This window comes from Podarcis pityusensis (assembly GCF_964106645.2).
Source record: "Podarcis pityusensis genome assembly, chromosome: 14".
Taxonomy (NCBI): domain Eukaryota; kingdom Metazoa; phylum Chordata; class Lepidosauria; order Squamata; family Lacertidae; genus Podarcis; species Podarcis pityusensis.
The window spans coordinates 5,202,172-5,222,958 of record NC_138039.1 but is presented as its reverse complement, the minus strand read 5'-3'; the positions used below and the strand labels follow the sequence as shown (position 1 = coordinate 5,222,958).

Genomic DNA, 20,787 nt, shown 5'->3' with positions numbered 1-20,787 from the left:
GGGGGGGCATGACTGTTTGAAGTGGTCCAGCAGCACTTTAAAGGCATGGTGTCAAAAGGAGATGGGAGCCTTTCATAGGCCTTTGAGAATTAACTCTGCACAATTCCCAACCCACCTCACAAAAAAAAAAAAAAAAGGGAATAGATCTGCAAACTCCTGGTCTTGAGAATGATCCTGTGGCTAAGAATAGGCAGGGGAAACCTTAGCCAGCACTCTCATGAAAAATGGTATGTGGTCCTATTCAAAATATTTAACTGGATTATGAGGGCATCACCCCCAACAGCGTATCTGAACTGGCCACAGAATTACTTTTTAAAAAGAAAGACGAACAATCAAAGGTCCCCCACTTTAAAAAACAACAACATCCGCCTGTCCCCTTTTTTATTAATATTATTTACTTGCCCAAAGTCCTCTCCCTTGGCTGCCAGTATAAACACCAGGTGAAATTCAGATGAGGGAAAAGGCCATTTCTTCCCCCGAGCCACCAAAGCAAAGCCACGTTATATAAACCAGCACCGTTTAAATCATTCTCGATTTAATACAAACAAGTGCAAAAAGGAAGCCCATTGCGGGAGCAACCGGCTAGCTACACAGGCGCGCATGTTTGGATGTTGTCGTTCTTTTATATATATATATATAAGAAAAGAACAAATTTCCCTTATTTGTTTTTTCCACCCCTCCCTTCTGTCTTTAATACAACTTCCTGAGGTTTATTTTGAAAAGAAGGAAAAGTCAAGTGGTCCGTGATGCTTTGGGCAAAGCGGCTTGCTGAGAGCTGTGCTGCCACCTAGTGGTGAGAAGGAAATGTTTGCAGCGAGTTGGTCTCCCCACACACAGAATCATAGAATTGTGGAATTGAAAGGGACACCAGGGGTCATCTAGTCCAACAAGCAGGCCCCCTTCCCATTTTAACTGGTGGGGTGGGGGGAGCTGCTTCTATATGGGTGCTCTGCGCCTGGCATGCACAGCCAAGCCCAATTCAGCAGCGTCCCCCCCCCCCAGTTAAAGCCACCCTCCTCTCTGCTCAACACATGAAGGGGTCTGGCGTAAGGACAGCGCGTTAAAACAGCCATGGCTTCCCCCCCAAGGAATTCTGGGAACTGTGTGGTTTGCTGGGGGTGCCAAGAGTTGTCAGGAGGCATCTATTCCCCTCCCCAGGGCCGGATTTAGGTCTGATGTGTCCCTAAGCTACTGAAGGTAATGGGGCCCTTTCTATGTCCAACTGTCCTTTGTCAACAACAAATTGCCGCTGTTTTTTGTGCTGAATATATGCTATATGGTAAATTTATGCACCTAATAGGTATCTTATGAGACACAGGTGGCGTTGTGGTCTAAACCACAGAGCCTAGGGCTTGCTGATCGGAAGGTTGGCAGTTCGAATCCCCGTGACGGGGTGAGATCCCGTTGCTCAGTCCTTGCTCCTGCCAACCTAGCAGTTCGAAAGCACATCAAGTGCAAGTAGATAAATAGGTACCGCTCCAGCGGGAAGGTAAACGGCGTTTCCGTGCACTGCTCTGGTTTGCCAGAAGCGGGTTGACACAGCCACATGACCCAGAAAAACTGTCTGTGGACAAATGTCGGCTCCCTTGGCCTATAGAGTAAGATGAGTGCACAACCCCAGAGTCATCCGCGACGGGACCTAACAGTCAGGGGTACCTTTACCTTTACCTTTAATAGGTATCTCAAGCCATTTGCCCATGTTGCCATGCAACCAGTCCATGCAGAATGTAGGCACCCTATATATAGAAAGGAGCAAACCAGTGATACTTTAGGGAGCAGGCTAGCAGGCGGGGCCCATGACTTACATCATAGGAGCCTACACAACATGAAACACTGTTGCTGGATGTAGGTTTTATTTTATTTGTTTTTATCTTATATTTTGGAAATGTGCATCCAGTTTTTCCCCTTTAATTTTTTGGGGGCCCAAGAGAGTGGGGCCCTAAGCTATAGCTTGTTTAGCTCATACGTAAATCCGGTACTGCCCCTCCCAGAGCTACAATTCCCAGAGTGTCTCCCTCTTCCCAGGGAAGTCTTGGAATTGTAGTTCTGGGAATTGTAGTTCCCAGCATCCTGAACAAACTACAATGCCCAGAATTCTTTGGGGGATGCTTAAAAATTTAAGGGTCTATGACAGTGGTTTAAATGTATGGTGACCGTTGTTGAACCACTCTGGGAAATGTAGCGGGGGGGGGGCTGCTAAGAACTCTCAGCACCCCTCAAGAATCCCACAGCTCCCATAATCCTTCGGGAGAAGCCACGACTGTTTAAAGAGGTAAGATAGTGCTTTAAATGTGTGGTGTGAACCTGGCTCTGAGTGGGTTTGCAATCCTCTTGATTGTAGCCCTGTGAGGGGAATAGGGGCCTCCTAAGAGCCTTCGGCACCCTTAACAAACTACACTTCCCAGAATTCTTTGGGGGAGCCATAAGGTTTCTGGCAGCTCTACATCCATGCCCAATTACAGTGGTACCTTGGTTCTCAAACTCCTTGGTACTCACAACAACTTGGAACCCAAACACTGCAAACCCAGAAGTGCGTGCTCCAGTTTGCAAACTTAGTTTGGAAGCCAAACGTGCTCCATTTTGAGTGTTACGCTTCCGTTTTGAGTGCCACACTGAGGTCTGTCTGTTTTTGCTATTTATTTGGGTTTTTGTTTTTGCGGCTTTTGTTTTGTGACTGTGTGGAACCCAGTTCAGCTACTGATTGATTGATTGATTGATTAATTGTGTGCCTGCAGTACATTGTTTATTGCTTTCATTTTATGAATCAATAGTCTCGTTAGATAGTAAAATTCATGTTAAATTGCTGGTTTAGGAGTTGTTTTTAAAAGTCTGGAACAGATTAATCCGTTCTGCATTACTTTCTTTGGGAAAGTGCGCCTTGGTTTTGGAATGCTTTGGTTTTGGAACGGACTTCCGGAACGGATTAAGATTGAGAACCAAGGCACCACTGTACTCTCTTGGTAGCAGAGGAGGAAGAAACTGGTCCTAAACAGAGTTCCTGAATTGCTCTAGGCTGGACTAGGATTCTCCAGACAGACTAGTGTACAGAGAAACACCAGCCAATGATCACATTTGCTCTCCAAATGATGCCAATGAGTCCATCAAGTTGGCTTTCAAGGCCTGTTCAGTTTGAGGATCTGGACCAGGGACACTCCATCCCTGACTGTCCACTTTCCAGGTTTTGAATAAACCCCTTGTTCGATTCTTCAGCTTCCTCTTTTCTTTTTTCTTTTCTTTTTTTGGCCAAATGGCCTTTACTCTCCTAAAGCAGAAAACGGAAACGGAATGGCTACTCCATCACCGACAGCAAATGGACTCTCCGTCTCTCCAAAGATACTTCACTCTTCCACCTAGTTCTTTATCTTCAACATATGGAATAAGCCGAATTTCGTTTTCTTCTTTTCACTTTCCTGGGTGTTACGGGGCACATCTGCAGAGAAAAACAATACAGTGGTACCTCGGGCTACAGACGCTTCAGGTTACAGACTCCCCTAACCCAGAAATAGTACACCGGGTTAAGAATTTTGCTTCAGGATGAGAACAGAAATCGTGCAGCAGCGGTGCAGCGGCAGCGGGAGGCCCATTAGCTAAAGTGGTGCTTCAGGTTAAGAACAGTTTCAAGTTAAGAACGGACCTCCAGAACAAATTAAGTACTTAACCTGAGGTACCACTGTACACACCTTTGCATAACTGAACAAGAGTGCAGATGTGGTTGCGATCAAGGGGTGCGATAGATTATGGAGTGTAAATGCAGGAAAGGACTCAAGACTGGATTCCCAAGATCACCTGACTCCTCAGACCAGGAAGGTTGTTATCTATGGGAGGGACAGGCTGCATGGTGCCTGCTACAACTCCCATCATCCCTGGCTGGGGGCTGATGGGAGTTGGAGTCCAGCAACACCACATGGAGAACACCATCTGGGCTTCTATTGGTCTTGTTTCCTCCTAGGGCCTGGACTGACTCCAGCTGCAAAAGCTGAGGCTGCCAAACAGATTACAGTCATACCTCGGGTTACAGACGCTTCAGGTTGCATGTTTTTGGGTTACGGAAACGCCGAAACCCGGAAGTATCGGAACGGGTTACTTCCGGGTTTTGGTGATCGTGCATGCGCAGAAGCATCGAATCGCAACCTGCGCATCCGCAGACACGGCACTGCGGGTTGCGAACGTGCCTCCTGCACAGATCACGTTCACAACCCGAGCGTCCACTGTATTGCTTCAGGGAAGTTGTTGCAGGAAGTTTTTGCATCTTTCTTTTGGATCTCAAAATTTATGTGGCGATCGTGTAAGCAGGCTGTGTATCTTTTGATGCTTTGTTTATCGGTCATGACTACTTTTGCTCTGTGTGTAGCTATGTGATTATATATATATATATATATATATGTTGTAAGCTGCGCCTTGAGCATGGTTTGAACTTTGGAAAGGCAGCATGCAGATAAAATGATTGATTGATATTGCTTTAAATGTGTGTTGTGAATGTGGTCCAGATCTGACCCAGCACACCTGGTCTTATCCAAGGACAAGGCTTTCCCCCAAAAAATATTGCAGATCAGGCTTACCAAGCTTTTGGATCATGGCCGCTATCACTTCATCTTCTTCAATTTCCCTGAGGAAGGAAAGACAGACAGTTGAAAAGGGGGGGGGGGGAGAGCAAATGCACTCCAGATGTTTCAGCAGCTTAAACGCTATGGAGAACAGAGCACTGAACTATGCAACTTAGATAGATGAGGACTCTTGGCTTCATAAAGGTCAGGTATGACCCTTGTCTCAGCTCAGCCAAGCCAGACCCTACGTTTCAAAGGAGCAGGGCACATTCTACTATTTCAGCTCCTTCCCTCTCCCCTGTTTCTATCAAGAAAGCCATCTCCTCAAAAAACTAATCAAGGAGGCAGGAGGCAAAGAAAAGTCAGGAGGTTGTTTACCGCCTCTCTGCATGATTCCCTACAGCAGACATGCCTCTTTCCAATCAACTGTTGCTGGGATTGGCTAATTCTGCCATGTCTCTGTGGCGCAAATCATCAGATCATTCTTCTATTGGAGGCACAGGATGATTTGTTTCCCAGAGGAGGCTGCCCGTTGTCGTCCTGCAGGAGTTCCTGTTCTGCTCATTCGTCCAAAGAGGCGAGCAGAGACTCAAGCAGAGACCCAGCAGGGACCCTCGCCTCCTCCCTGACACTCATTTGCAAGTCTTTTTCAATTGAAGCAAGCCCTTCCGTTTAACTCAGCAAAGTTTTGATTTGGGTCACAGAAAGTTTTGTGGGGGGGGGGTTGGGGGGGCAGGGGAGAGAAATACCAGGCTGGCAACGCAGCCTCTTCCCCACCTGCCTAGTCAGCAAATTCTTTCGGAGCTTGGGGCGAAAAGACCTGGACCGACAAGGAAACAGCAGCCAGAAACTAAGACGGTTCCTAATTATTCCAAAAGGCTTGCCAAGGAGCCGGACCCTATGAACCTCGATTGGCAGAAGAAGCAAGTAAAGACCCACTGTGGGAGCTTGTTGGCCGTTCTCAGAAAATGCTGAGGCCAAGAGGGCTTCCTCAACGCAGGGCCCTCTATTAAGAAGTCCTGCCTCCTTTTCCTGAAGGGGCTTCCTCTTGAGAAACAGGAAAAGGCAGGGAGGCAAAAATGGAAAGAGGCAGGCAGCCCAACTTTGCAGCCTGTTCCACTCCTACACAGGGAAGGGAGGAACCGACAGAGCCCTGAAGCGCCAAGACTGGAGAGGATGGGAGGGGTCCGAGTTCAGCAGCAGAGCATCACCTTCGCATGTCAAAGGCCCCGAGTTCAGTTCCTGCCTTCTTACACGTGGGGAGGCATCTCCCTTACAGCTGCGAGACTCCTTGCACTGAGTCTTGGGGCCATATCTAACTCAGTTCTGTCTTCACTGACTGGCAGTGCCCCTCCAGGGGTCTTCTTCTACAACTAATCCAGAATGCGGCAGCTAGACTGGTGACTGGGGGCAGCTGCCGAGACCACATAACACCAATCTTGAAAGACCTACACTGGCTCCCAGTATGTTTCCGAGCACAATTCAAAGTGTTGGTGCTGACCTTTAAAGCCCTAAACGGCCTTGGCCCAGTAGACCTGAAGGACCCTCCACCCCCAGTATACCTGAAAGACCCTCCACCCCCATCGTTCTGCCCAGACGCTGAGGTCCAGCACCAAGGGCCTTCTGGTGGTTCCCTCACTGCGAGAAGCAAAGCTACAGGGAACCAGGCAGAGGGCCTTCTCGGTAGTGGCCCCCGCCCTGTGGAATGCCCTCCCACCAGATGTCAAAGCGATAAACAACTACCTGACATTCAGAAGACATCTTAAGGCAGCCCTGTTCAGGGAAGTTTTTAATGTGTGACATTTTAGTGTATTTTTGGTCTCTGTGGAAGCCGCCCAGAGTGGCTGGGGAAACCCAGCCAGATGGGCGGGGTACAAATAAATTATTATTATTATTATTATTATTATTATTATTATTATTATTATTATTCCACTGCCTCACCTGTCCTTAAGGTCAACAACTTTTCTGTGCCAATAAAAGTCGGTTTTTGCAGCTGGCACAGATTATGCAAACCAAGCCATGCATCTACTTGCTCTCTTTGCATATGGTTAGGTTGCAGAACACGCACGACCCTGCGCCGATCACTGTGATTCCCGTTCTCTAATTTTTTAAGGCCATTGCCCTGATCAGGATCCTGAATCTTCCCAGGAGCAGGAGGGCAGTATAGATTTGGAACAGTGGCTTGCAGAGGGACGTGGTTCAGAAGGCAGAAGCTGGGGCCCTACTGGAACAGCTACATGAGAAGACGGACTTGATGGCTGCTGCGATCAGAAATTTTGGACAGGTAGTGGGAAACTATATAGAGCCCACCCAGGAATCAAATCAGGAGTGTGCTCTGACAGATCAGATGAGGGAAGGGGATGTTGCTGAACCTCGGGCGCCAGAGATGGAGGGAGCTGTGGCTCAGCAGGAACATGAGCTCTTGGATCTGACAAATGAACTTGGAAAAAGCCAGATTTGGAAAGATAAAGTTTGGTTTGGTTTGGAAATGGGGGGTTGGATAGACCCCCCTATGCAGGGATGTTTGGACTTTTCAAGTCTGGCAATGGGCCGTGAGATGTTTGGGGTTGTGGGGGCTCTTAATTCTGGAGGGACTTTGAAACATGTTTTTAAATACCACATGGAGTTTAGTGTGGAATATGGAAAAGGGACTGATTTGTTGAGAAGGGTCAAAAACACTGTCAAGTCGGAGTTCCCACGAGTGAAAGGAGCAGGAGACAAAGTAACGTACAGGTATAAATATGAAGAAGAGCCGCGGAAGGGACATGGAAGAGACTTAAGGGCCTCGGACATAAGATTACCAGGTTAATGCGCTAGATTGATGGGATAGAAAGGACTGACAAAACCCGGGACCAGGAGGAAGAGACGCTGGATGAAGATTGGAAGAAAAAAAGAATTTATTAGGATTGCTTTATAAAATTGATGAATGTTAGAAAAATGTTGGAACGAAATTATCTGGCTTTAGCAAAAATGTTAAAAGAATTATGTAAGAATATGTTATGGTTATGAGAAATTGGTATAAATAAGATCTAAGTTTTAAGTTTTAGGGTCTTTTATAGTAAGATAAGGTTAAAATAGATTAAGGTAATGTAATGACAGAATATTATGAAAAATGGAAAGGATTTGCTGTGACAATTAACAACTAGGATACAAAAAAAGGGAGGAGTGAGGAGGTCAAAGAAAGAAGGTAATGACAGTCAAGGATCTGAGAATATTGGACTTGTTTTTTTAAATGTTTGTGGCTTATTTTTGTTTTTTGATTGTGTTATGCTACGTGCTTTGTTCTTATTTTTTTTTATTTTGATTTTTATCAATTTGTATTGTTTGATTGTGGTTTGTTTTTCTTCTGTTTTTTCTTTTTCTTTTTTGTTTTTTCTGTAACTTTAAAATTCTTAATAAATATCATTTAAAAAAAAAACAGAAGGCAGAAGCTGGGAAATACTGGATGGGGAACAGCTAGGAGAAGAGACACTGGAAGAGAGAGGGTTAACAGATTCACTGTCTCTGGAAAGCATTCATCCACTCTCCCCAAGGTCAAGAAGGGCTGAGACAGTGGCAGAACAGAAAGCAGAGGGCACAAACAAGATGTAGGAGTGACGTAGATTAAGGGGGTGTAATCCTTAACTGGGAGCACCGCCATTCTAGGAGATGGGTCCTTTGTTCTCTCGCTATGATCATTAAAGGTTCTAACTGGTTAGAAGACTCCTTTTGTTCTGCTTATCTGCTGCTGGGTGGGCAGCGGGCAGGGAGAAAGCCGATTCCCTGAAGTCTGACAGTTGAACAACAACGGGTCCAGGACATAACCCTACAGTACCTCACTTGTCCTTTTTCTCCAGGATGGTGAGGGATAGGCAACAGAGTCAAGGCAATGCACAGCCACAGCCTTCTCCTCCACCCCCTGCCTGAAAGGCCTTTGCGCACCTGAGTCGGTCTTCATCCAGGTCCTCCACGATTTTATTCCTGTCGTTGACCGTGGCCACATACAACGCCAGCAGCTCCTCCTCGCGGGCCTTCTCCCTGGGCGTCTTCGAGAACTCTGAGCAACAGGGGGAAGGGAAATGGGACATGCCATTACCATTAATTGGCTCACGAAACATCCACACAGCTGTGAGTGGGGTAGTGGCAGTGGTTGGGGGGAGGTGGCTGGCAGGGCTTGCCAAGAGGGAAGGCATGCAAAAGTCCGTCCCCGTGTCCTGGATTCGAGTGGCGACAGTGATGGCAGGAGAACGGAAAAGAAAACTGAAAGGACAAATGTGTCTTCCATTGGAGGAGTGGCGAAAGAACAGAATGAGATGAAGTCGGGAAGGAATGGAGGAAGACATGGGAGTACAGAGGAAGCCGCAGATGGTCTTGCCCCTTATTCACCCAGTAGATCTCTACCATGAGTATCCATTTGTTAAGAGTTCCAGTCATATTTTAAATGCATTTGCTGCTGCCGTGTTTTGAACTTTAATTGTTTTTTACCTTATGTGTAAATCGCCTTGAGGTGCTGCTTTAGAAGGAGGTTAATAAATTAGTTGTAATAAATAATAATTTTATAATAAATTTATCACCTGTCCTTGACCCCAAGGTCCCAAGACATTACAACATGGGTAGGCAAACTAAGGCCTTGGGGGCCGGATCCGGCCCAATCGCCTTCTAAATCCGGCCCGCGGACAGTCCAGGAATCAGCGTGTTTTTACATGAGTACAATGTGCCCTTTTATTTACAATGCATCTCTGGGTTATTTGTGGGGGATAGGAATTCATTCATTTCCCCCAAAAAAATACAGTCCAGCCCCGCACAAGGTCTGAGGGACAGTGGAGCTGGTGTTCCTGGCAAAATGTGCAGGCAACTTGTAGCTTCCATGTGGGTTTGGTTTCCCTGCTCTCCATGTATGTATGTATTGCCTGAGCTCTGTGAGTACAGCTTTCATGTTTGAGGACCAGGACATTCGCAGGGAAACCAAAATGCTTGCTTACAAAGCTATTGTACTACCAACCTTACTATATGCTTGTGAAACAGGGACCACTTATAAACGCCATCTCCAACTCCTCAAAAGATTCCATCAATGGTGTGTCCGAAAAATCTTACATATCACTTGGGAAGACAGGTGAACTAATGCCACCAGTGTTGAAGCAATGATTCTTCAACATCAACTTCGTTGGACTGGTCATGTTGTGCGGATGCTTGATGATCGTCTTCCAAAGCAACTACTCTATTCTGAACTTAAAAATGGAAAGCGTAATGCTGGTGGTCAACAAAAGAGGTTTAAAGACTGTCTCAAGGCAAATCTAAAAAAATGTAGAATGAATATTGACAGTTGGGAAAAACTGGCCTCCGAGCGCTCCAATTGGAGAACAGCCTTTACCAAAGGTGTTGTGGACTTTGAAGACACTCGAAGTCAGAACGCAAGGGAGAAATGTGCTAAGAGGAAGGCACATTTGGCAAACCCTCACCGTGATCAACTCCCGCACGGAAACCTATGTCTCCACTGTGGAAGGACGTGTGGATCCAGAATTGGCCTCCACAGTCACTTACGGACTCATTGTTAAGATTGTGTTCATGGAAGACAATCTTACTTGGCCACGAGTGATCGCCAAAGAAGAAGAAGATGTATGTATGTATGTATTTTTCACCTGCACAAAGTGAAAGCAACACAAGACATGAGTCACCTGTACTGGATCAGAGCAAAGGGAAAGGGGAGGGGAAAACACTTTCTTAAAAAAGAGTCTCTAGAGAAAGGCGGAGGACCCACCAGATTTGCTCATGAGGCTCCTTAGCTCGCTCTCGATGTCCCACTGCTTTTCCTCCAGCTTCTGTTGGTTCATCCTGTCGGTTTCCAAAGAAAGGAGGGGGAGGAAGGTTAGCGAGAAATGATATCAGCATCAAAACAACCTGGCCACGATCAGGAAATTTTGCCCATGGTATGACTATTTTCCACCTTCCCATTTTGACCCTCTGGCACCCTATCTGCATAACCTGGCAATTCAAAAATATAGACACACTTTTACAATCGCAAAATTGAATGTACTGCCCTCGGCTGTACTTGAGGGACGATTCCAACAGCTCTTTAAACTTCTTTTTGTGCTTTCCATTGTATGGTTTTGAATGTGCAATTGTTCTAAGCCACTCTGATCCTTCTTGTTTTCATTTTTTATTTTTTATTAGTGAAGAGCGGTATGTGAATACGGTTATAAACACATCAATAATCTGCCAGATTTGAAAAATCCAGCAGAGGGAAGGATATCAGCTGACAGGCTGAATACCATCTTTGCAGCCACTTTCCCATCACACACAAATACCCCGCCCCTGCTGAGAAATGGGCAAACTTTTCCAGACCTTAGCTGTGATCCTGCTTTGCAGGGGGCTGGACTAGATGAGCCTGTTAGAATTCCTGCTCCATGATTGCAGTCATGGGATTGTTGTCTATCACATGACGGTGTATATTTTGACTCCACAGAGTGGGAAGTGATGGAGACAGGATGTTTGTGTTACTGTGTTCCGTGAAGTGGGACTATTGTCCTTTGTTCATTTTCTCTTTGCTGTCTGATGCTAGAGAGAGAGGGAGCCATGTTACAGTGCTCAGTGTGTGTTTATATGTAAATAAAGTAGATTAGCCAAAATGCTGAGTTGCTGAGGTCTGTCACACAAGTTGCACAAACTCTGCCGGTCCCTAAGTGTGTCGGTGTCTGTTGGCATCGGCCGCTGTGATGTTTGGGCAGAAGAAAGCTTATGAAGCTCCTGAACGATCGACCAGAAGGGAGGGAACATGCCAGTCGGGCATGTGTCTCTGCCAGGGTCCTACTCGAGGACCTCCACGATTCTGCAATTCTCCGGTTTCACTTACTTGTGCATCAGCTCAGACTCCCGCCGCAGCAGCAGCTGCTTCTCATGGATCAGCTTGAACCATTCTACCATCAAGGCATCCTCGCTGTCATCTGCAGACGCAAGACCAAAGAAACCTCTGAGCTCTTCGCTTCGGAGGCTGCCAGAGGTTTGATAAACTCTGGCGTCCGGGAATATAGAAATCTTAGAGCCAATTGGGGCTTGAATGGGGGACATCTCAGACCCCGCCAAACAAGCGTCCCGAAGGAAAAGCTTCAACATTTCATATACAGTGGTGCCTTGGTTCTCAAACTTAATCCGTTCTGCAAGTCCGTTCCAAAACCAAAGCGTTCCCAAACCAAGGCACGCTTTCCCATGGAGAGCAATGCAAAACGGATTAATCCATTCCAGACTTTTAAAAACAATCCCCAAAACAGCAATTTAACATGAATTTTGCTATCTAACGAGACCATTGATCCATACAATGAAAGCAATAAACTTTTGTACAGCAGTCACACAATCAATCAATCAGTAGCTGAACTGGGTTCCACACAGTCACACACACACACACAAAAAGCCACAAAACCCAAAACCCAAATACAGTGGTGCCTCGCAAGACGAAATTAATTCGTTCTGCGAGTTTTTTCGTCTTGCGAATTTTTCGTCTTGCGAAGCACGGTTTCCCAAAGTCTTCAAAATCACCAAAGTCTTCAAAAACCTCAAAAAGGGCTACCACACCGCGTGCTATGAGTTGCTTCTCGAAGTCACCCTGGGTATTAACGGTTTTAAGAAAAAGGAAACAAACTTGCAAGACGTTTTCGTTTTTTTCGTTTTTCGTCTTGCGAAGCAAGCCCATAGGGAAATTCGTCTTGCGAAGCAACTCAAAAAACGAAAAACTCTTTCGTCTTGCGAGTTTTTTGTCTTGCGAGGCATTCGTCTTGCGAGGTACCACTGTAAATAGCAAAAACAGACAGACACTCAAAACGGAAGTGTGGCACTCAAAACTGAGCATGTTTGGCTTCCGGAAAAAGTTCGCAAACTGGAATACTTACTTCCGGGTTTGCAGTGTTTGGGTTCCAAGCTTAGCTGTCAACGTTTCCCTTTTTTAAAAGGGAAATTCCCTTATTCCGAATAGGATTCCTCGCAAGAAAAGGGAAAAGTTGACAGCTATGGTTCCAAGTTGTTTGAGTACCAAGGCATTTGAGAACCAAGGTACCACTGTATCCCATACTAAGAATAACTAATCCCGCAGTGGGGGACTGCAGTCGCCTCTCCGCCCCAAAGACACCTGGGCCCGCCTCACCTCCCTCGCAGTTCCTCAGCTGCTTCTCCATCTCTACCCCTTTGAGCTCCAGCTTGTCCAAATCCTTTTCGATCTGCCGGACTTCCTTCTGGATTTCCTCCTCAGGGATATAGTCTGGGTGGCGCTGAAATGAAAAAAAAACCAGCCGAACTTTATCCTGCACGTCATACAACAATATAATCCTGACCGTTAAGGAGGGACCTCGGAGCAGAATCATCCGGTTCTCTTCCTCCACGTTGTCTTCACAGAATTGCAGAACTGTAAGGGACCCCCAAGGGAAATCTAGACCAACCCCACTGCAAGAATCATAGCTCAAGAGTCCCTGGCAGTTGGCCGCCTGTCCTGTGCTCGAAAACCTCCAGTAAAGGAGAGTCTGCCACCTTCTGTTCCGCACAACGTCCCTGTGAGGCACGTCGGGCTGAGAAACGGTACCGACGAAAGAAGAATGGCTGACAAAATTAATGGACTACGCAGAATTGGATAAAATGACAGGAAGGATTTGAAACCTGCGGGACCAGAGATTTGCAAAAGATTGGAAGAAATATACGAACTGTTTGAAGAGCAACTACAATCAACGAATTACGCTAGTAGGACTACAAGAAGTTTTGTAAGGAGAAATATATGAAATATTGCAAAGAGAGACATTAGTTATGATATTTAAATGTAATAGTGAAAGTAAGAAATGTAAATTAAGTGAAAAGATTGGAAAATTTTCAGATGTGATTGATGGAAGTCAAAAAATTTTTATAAGATATAAAAGTATGTTTAATAATTGTTGAAAATGATACGTTAAAAAACTAATTACCGTATTTTTCGCCCTATAGGGCGCACTGGCCCATAGGGCGCACCTAGTTTGGGGGGGGGGGGGAAATAAAGAAAAAAATTTATTTTCCCCCCAGGCGCGGAGCTGGGGAAGCCTGAGCTTTTCCCGACCCCAGCCCCCAGAACAGGCTGCTATCCGCAAGCCTGGGGAGACCGGTGGGAACTCCCGCCGGTCTCCCCAGGCTTGCGGATATCTGCCCGAAGCCCGGGGCGCGCTCCGCTGCGCTCCCCGGGTTTCGGGCTGCAGGCTGCTGTCCGCAAGCCTTGGGAGCCCGGCGCGACTTCCCGCCGGGCGGGTCCCACGGCTTGCGGAAAGCTTCCTGAAGCCTGGAGAGCAAGAGGGGTCGGTGCGCACCGACCCCTCTTGCTCTCCAGGCTTCAGTAAAAGCCTGCGTTCGCCCCATAGGACGCACACACATTTCCCCTTCATTTTTGGAGGGGAAAAAGTGCGTCCTATAGGGCAAAAAATACGGTATGTATATATATAGAGAGGGGGGGGGACCAGAATATTGGCCCACACCAATGGCCTTGAGCAAATCTGAGCCTCTTCACCCCTAACATCAGAGATGGGATGCCTGCAGAAGACCTGCTGGTAGACTCCATCACCCATGACCGCTGGCCATGCCGGCAGGTGCAGATGGGATTCGGAGTCCCACTGCTCCTGGATGAGGGCTAGAGGCTTCCCCATCCCTGCACAAAACTGCCTTTCTTCACTCCTGGCTGTACCTTTGAGGGAGACACCGCTTGACCGGTCGGAGACTTCTGGAGGACTCTAGGAGGAGACGGCCTCACTGGGAAGAGAGGAAAAAGGAAAGCCTCTTAGATGAACGGGCAGCACCACCCAGTTCATGTCTACTCAGAAGCAAGCCCCACCACGTTTGATAGGTCTTGCTCCCAGGTAAGGAAATGCAGAACTGCAAGGCTGTACAATGGTACCTTGGTTCTCAAACTTAATCCGTTCCGCAAGTCCGTTCCAAAACCAAAGCGTTCCAAAACCAAGGTGCGCTTGGTAATGCAAAACGGATGAATCCGTTCCAGACTTTTAAAAACAACCCCTAAAACAGCAATTTACTATGAATTTTATTATGAATTTTAAAAAATTCTTCCCTGCACTGATGATAGTCATTGTTTGGATGGTGGACTTTTATCCATTTCCGCAGTCACACAATCAATCCATCAGTAGCTGAATTGGGTTCCACACGGTCACAAAAATAAATGAACCAAAAAAGCCTCAAAAACGCAAAATAAATAGCAAAAACAAAAGCACCAAACTTAATCTGTTCCGGAAGTCCATTTGTTTCCGAGTACGTTTCCGAGCACAATTCAAAGTGTTGGTGCTGACCTTTAAAGCCCTAAACGGCCTTGGTCCAGTATATCTGAAGGAGCGTCTCCACCCCCATCGTTCTGCCCGGACACTGAGATCCAGCGCTGAGGGCCTTCTGGCGGTTCCCTCACTGCGAGAAGCCAAGTTACAGGGAACCAGGCAGAGGGCCTTCTCGGTGGTGGCGCCTTCCCTGTGGAACACCCTCCCACCAGATGTCAAAGAGAACAACAACTACCAGGCTTTTAGAAGACATCTGAAGGCAGCCTTGTTTCGGGAAGCTTTTAATGTTTGATGTATTATAGTATTTTAATATTCTTTTGGAAGCCGCCCAGAGTGGCCGGGGAAGCCCAGCCAGATGGGCGGGGTATAAATAATAAATTATTATTATTATTATTATTATTATTATTATTATTATTATTTGACTTCTGAAATGTTTGAAAACCAAGGTGCAGCTTCTGGTTGGTGCAGGTGCCCTGGAAACAATAGCTGACAGCCGCATCAGACGTTCGGCTTCCGAAAAATGTTCGAAAACCGTAACTTCCGGGTTTTCGGCGTTTGAGAACCAAGGCGTTTGAGAACCAAGGCACCTCTGTATCTCAGCATGCAGAGGGTCCAATCTTTGGAGTTTCTTGGTAAGGCTGGGAAAGACTCCACTGGCCCCAAGTGTCAGTTTGCATTTCTTAGTACAGAAAGTATTGATCTGATGTGTAGAGGTCTTTCCTATTCTACTTAATTCAAAAGGCTTCTGGAAGCTGCTCTGTGTGAAAGAAGCAAGCAGAAGGTTCCTGATGTTTGGGTTATTCCTTCAGAGAAGCTGAGTACAGCTGGCTTAAACTGGTTATCTCTTTCTGTCAAGGTCATGCTGACTATAAAAGTCAGGCCAGAACGAGCCTCGGTTTCACTTTCGATCTCTCGCTTTTTTCCTTCTGGTGTGGTGTTCTGTATATAGTGTTAAGGTTTAGACTTATTATAAGTTATTGTAAGTTTATGTTATGTCTGGATTTCTTATGGACAATGCCAATTCTGAATGTATTGGATTTGTGACTATTATGCTCATTTGCCTTTAGTAGCAGTAAAGCTCTTCTGGATGAAGTATTAATATTAATATTAACAACAATAATAATTTTATTATTTGTACCCCACCCATCTGGCTAGGTTTCCCCAGCCACTCTGGGCAGCTCCCAACAGAAAACTAAAAACAGAATAAAACTTCAAACATTAAAAACTTCTTTAAATTGCCTCTGATCTATTTTTGGGGAATCCTGCAACGTGTTAAAGTGGTTTCTCTGCTAACTATACATTGAAATCTATTCTGGATCAATATTGAGTAGAATTCCATGACACCAAGGGCCATATAAAGGAGTCCTGGAGACAACATTTGGCCCGCAGGTCAGAAGTTCTCCACGGCGAGGCTAAACCGTGGCTTAGCATGACACACAAGCCAGTCCAGTGAGGAAGCAGAAACCTACCGGGCGCAACGGCCTTCCTGGAGGGGCTCAGCCCCTCGGCCTTTTTGGTTGTGGCAATATCCTCCCATTGCTGCTTGGGGGACCTCCAGCCACTGGAAATATCCGCGGGAGGCACCAGCAGTTTTTTCTTTGGCGGCTGATCAACTGGTGAAGCTGCAATGAAAAAATGTATACAGTTGTACCTCCGCTTACGTATCCCTCCAGTAAACTTCGGGATACGTGAGCGGCAAACCCGGAAGTACCGTATTTTTTGCTCCATAAGATGCACCTGACCATAACATGCACCTAGTTTTTAGAGGAAGAAAACAAGAAAAAAATATTCTGAACAAAACAGTGGATGTATGATTTTTGTGGTTCATGTTGTGGCCACAGACATGTGATTTGACAGTGAGTTTGGGGTAGCCCAATGCAAAAATCCTGAGAATCCATGTGGATCCGTGCTTTGTAACCATGTTTTTGCACCATTGCGGCCCCAGGCAACAGTGGGTGCATGATTTTTTTTTGGTGCAGATTGTAGCCATGGACATGCTATGTGATCTGATGGTGAATTTGGGGTGACCCAATGCAAAAATCCTGAGGATCCATGGGCTTTTACCTCCCCCGTCCCAGGCAGCCTCCTTTATCGCTAGAGTTCCTTATCTCCCTCCCGATCGCTTGCCGATCAGCTGCTCAGTGGCCTTGTTTCAACAACCCTTCCCTCTTTCTAAAAAAAAAAAAAAGCACAATCTGCTTTTTACCCCTGGGCAATTCGGCTCCAGGGAACACGCATTCGCTCCGTAAGACACGCAGACATTTCCCCTTACTTTTTAGGAGGAAAAATGTGTGTCTTATGGAACAAAAAAATACGGTATATTTTCGGGGTTTTGCCGTACACTCATGCGCAGAAGCGGTAGACTTGCAGGAAACGGGCTCCTCCGAAGACATCTTGAAAAACCGTTTGCTCAATGAGTTTTTCAAGCTTGCTTCCCGTGTGGAAATCCCACCGCCTAAAAAAACTTGCCCATTTGCCCGTCCAACCTAAGGGTTACATATTTTGAGGAACTCAAATGCCACCCTTCAAAAGCTTTCTCAGGGTGACTTCCAAAAGTTAAGAACACAACAGAATTAAAACAAATAGACAAGCATAACACGGGTTGTTGTTTTTTCTTTAAAAATAACTATCCCAAAACCGGGGGGGGGGGGGGGCATGAAGGAAGAAAAACAGCCACAACACAGCTTAATCCTGCCAAGAGGGACCTCTGAGACCCAGACCACACAAATTCTCCACTATGCACAAACTGATAGTACTCAAGGCTACTGCAGCAAACCAGTTCTTCCATCTTTTATGAAGCTGAATGTCTAATATATGGAGCTGATCAATTTAAGCATCCTTAGATGCTGCTGGTTGGCTGGTCCAATATTTCTAAGTGTAGCGTTCTGTCTAGCAGTTGACTGGTGAGCTATGAAATTGCTTCAGATGAAAGAAAATGCTTATTCATGCAGTGTATTGTTAAACTGTGGAACTCCCTGCCACTAACTGGGGTGGCTTTGAAAGAGGATTAGGCAAATGCATGGAGGAGATTGTTATCCGTGGCTACTGGCTAGGAGAATACCAGCTGCTGGACACCACAGGAGGAGAAAGGGCTCTTGTGTTCGAATCTTTCTTGAGGGTTTTCTGTAGACACTGGGTTGGCCACTGTGAGAACAAGATGGCAGACCAGATGGGCCATTGGCCTGATCCAGTAAGTTCTCCTTATGTTCTTAAATCTGCATTAGCACAAAGTGCCCAGGGACACATTTTTTGGGGGGGGATCTGGGCTTTCTACAGGGACAACCCCCCCATTTTTAGGTTTTTCGACAGCCTCAATGAGGACTGGATACTTGCTAAGGCGGTTCAAATCACAGTTTCTATGCCGAATTCTATACAAACTGCCCTGCTGCTGCACTTATTGCCTTTACAATGCTATCATACCAGTTTCCTGATTCGACGGGGAGGTTGTTGAATGAGCTGGTTTTTTGTCTTTCTGCCCCGGACTCGGAGTTATGTCAACAGCTGCCTTGTGAACATCTGCAGGCTTGTGAGCGGTTCTGGGGTCACCGTGGCCAGGGACTCTGCAAAAGGAGGGAAGCAAGCATTGAGAGAAGGAGCCCAGAGTGCTCTAAACCCAACAACCCTAAAAGGGCTTTTAACAGAGCTGTTTATATCCTGCTCTAATACAAACCAACTTTCCATGTGCTGCCATCTGCCTCATTGCAGGGCAGATTCGAGGGTAAGCCATACGTGGAACCAGTCTGCCCCTGCGGCTTGATGGAGGTAGAAATTGTCTCTCATGTCTTGTTACGCTGCCATTTCTAAGGAGATATACGCTTGGTATTTATCACTCCTGTTATACAAAAATCTCCAAATGGTTCCGAATTTCAATGTCTAAAACTCCTGGACAAGGATCTAGAGATCACGTTAAGGGTGGCCAAATTCTGTGCGACTGCCATAAAACTTAGGGAACAAGCTGATTAAGGTTTTAAATGACAATTTTAGGTTATATTTTAGTGATGAAGATTTAATATATATTTTTAACTGCCGCTATATCTGTATTGTCTCTGTTACACCCAATTGCAATTCAATGCATTCCTGTTGTGTTTCATGATTTTTCTGATATTGTAAGTGAGCCAGAACTGGTCTGTGACCGTAATAATAAAATTCATTCATTCAACCAACTTTCCATGCCAATAAAAGCAGAATTTTACCCAGGCAATTTACGCAGACTAAGTCGTGCATATATTTCCTCAATTTTCACAATTTATTCCGCGGGACATTGAAGCTCCAAACCTGATTGCTGGAATATTCCATCCTGGTTGCTCGACCAATTGTTTTGCCATATATTGCCTATGGCACACTTTTGTTGTGTGTGTCCACAAACACAACCTTATGTTCTCCACCCAACCGAAATCCCCTCTTCTCCTGCCCTACTCACCTGTTTGCCACCGGCTTCAGCAGAGATCTCCAGTCCGCTGGCATTTCTGATTTCTCTTCCGCAACGCTTGCAGCTCCCACTGGAGAAAGAATTCATCCACGAATGAGACTATAAGAAGGCAGCTATAATATGGTTACCAGATTTTTTTCAATGAATCTGAGTAGCAACAGGGAGTCAGTAGTGGGGATGGTGAGGCCCTCGTATCTATGGGACCGCCTCTCCTGGTATGCCCCGCAGAGGACTTTGAGGTCCATGAATAACCATAGTTTAGAGGTCCCGGGCACAAGGAAGTCAGACTATCCTCCACCAGGGCCAGGGCCTTCTCAGTGATGGCTCCGACCTGGTGGAATGCTCTGTCCCATGAAACCAGGGCCCTTCAGGATTTAACCTCCTTCCGTCGGGCCTGTAAGACAGAGCTATTCCGCCTGGCCCTTAATTTGAATTCAGCCTGATCTTTTATTTCCCTTCTCTTCCTTCCCCCTCCCCTTTTATGAAGATTACCCGCTCTGAGACCCCACAGCTAATTCTCCCCTGACCTCCTCACTGGCCCAAGTAGGACCAATTCAGCCAGCTAGCCCTGGGGATTATCTAATTGATTTTTGATTTTTGAATTTTATTGTTATTCATGTTTTTATACTGTATTTTATGCTACTTTTATAATTAAGTGTTTTAAAGTGTTTTAAATTTGTTGTTAGCCGCCCTGAGCCCAGTTTTTAACCGGGAAGGGCGGGGTATAAATAAAAATTTATTATTTATTATAAAAGACCCTGGGCCCAAGCACACGTGCATATTGTATAAAGGTGCAAAGCCCTTCTTTCGCACCCTGTGAAACATAAATGCACAGGTTTTTTAAAAAACTGGGCAATGGCGTGCCACCCGCCCATGACTCCCGAGTCTTCCCCAATCTCCTTCCCCCTTCCCCCTTTGTTTTGACAGATCAGGGAAAGCTTGGGAGTCACGGACGAGCAGCCCTTGCCCAGGAGAGGCCAGCCTGGTAGTGCAGTTGGCTCTAGCTGGCTTCAGGAGCTGCTTGCTGCCGTGGCACAGGAAGAATGGCGGGCGCCAGAGCAGTGAGCAGCTCCTGAAGCCAGCCAGAGCCAACTGCGCTACCAGGCTGGCTCCAGGCTGCTGAGGCTGCCGCTGCCACATTTGCAAATCTGGGGACATTCTGGGGACGGAATTTGTCCGGGGACAGATTTGCAAATCTGGGGACATTCTGGGGACGGAATTTGTCCGGGGACAGATTTGCAAATCCGGGAACTATCCCCGGGGACGTCTGGTAACCCTAAGCTATAAACCTTTTACACAGAACCCTCCATGCGAATCAGCACAGGCAGAATAGAATAAAAAGATTCCTTCCAGTAGCACCTTAAGAGACCAACTAAGTTTGTTATTGGTATGAGCTTTCGTGTGCATGCACACTTCTTCAGATACACTTCTAAGTGCACACGAAAGCTCATCCCAATAACAAACTTAACAAACTTAGTTGGTCTCTAAGGTGCTACTGGAAGGAATCTTTTTATTTTGTTTCAACTACGGCAGACCAGCACAGCTACCGACCTGTAAC

General features: G+C 46.2%; 1 protein-coding gene across 2 annotated transcripts in view; it reads right to left on the bottom strand.

The window, feature by feature from the left end:
• Positions 1-1,831: 1,831 nt before the first annotated feature.
• MICALL2 (MICAL like 2) overlaps positions 1,832-20,787 on the bottom strand; it is a 57,922-nt gene continuing 38,966 nt past the window's right edge. For both annotated transcript variants that reach the window (XM_080981019.1, XM_080981020.1), the window contains exons 8-17: positions 19,221-19,299; positions 18,221-18,360; positions 16,270-16,422; positions 14,203-14,267; positions 12,655-12,778; positions 11,374-11,464; positions 10,282-10,355; positions 8,466-8,580; positions 4,560-4,606; positions 1,832-3,430 (exon numbers count right to left, since the gene is read on the bottom strand). In XM_080981019.1, the coding sequence (XP_080837145.1) occupies positions 3,351-3,430; positions 4,560-4,606; positions 8,466-8,580; positions 10,282-10,355; positions 11,374-11,464; positions 12,655-12,778; positions 14,203-14,267; positions 16,270-16,422; positions 18,221-18,360; positions 19,221-19,299 (968 nt within the window). In that variant the 3' untranslated portion in view covers positions 1,832-3,350. The remainder of the gene's footprint in view (positions 3,431-4,559; positions 4,607-8,465; positions 8,581-10,281; positions 10,356-11,373; positions 11,465-12,654; positions 12,779-14,202; positions 14,268-16,269; positions 16,423-18,220; positions 18,361-19,220; positions 19,300-20,787) is intronic.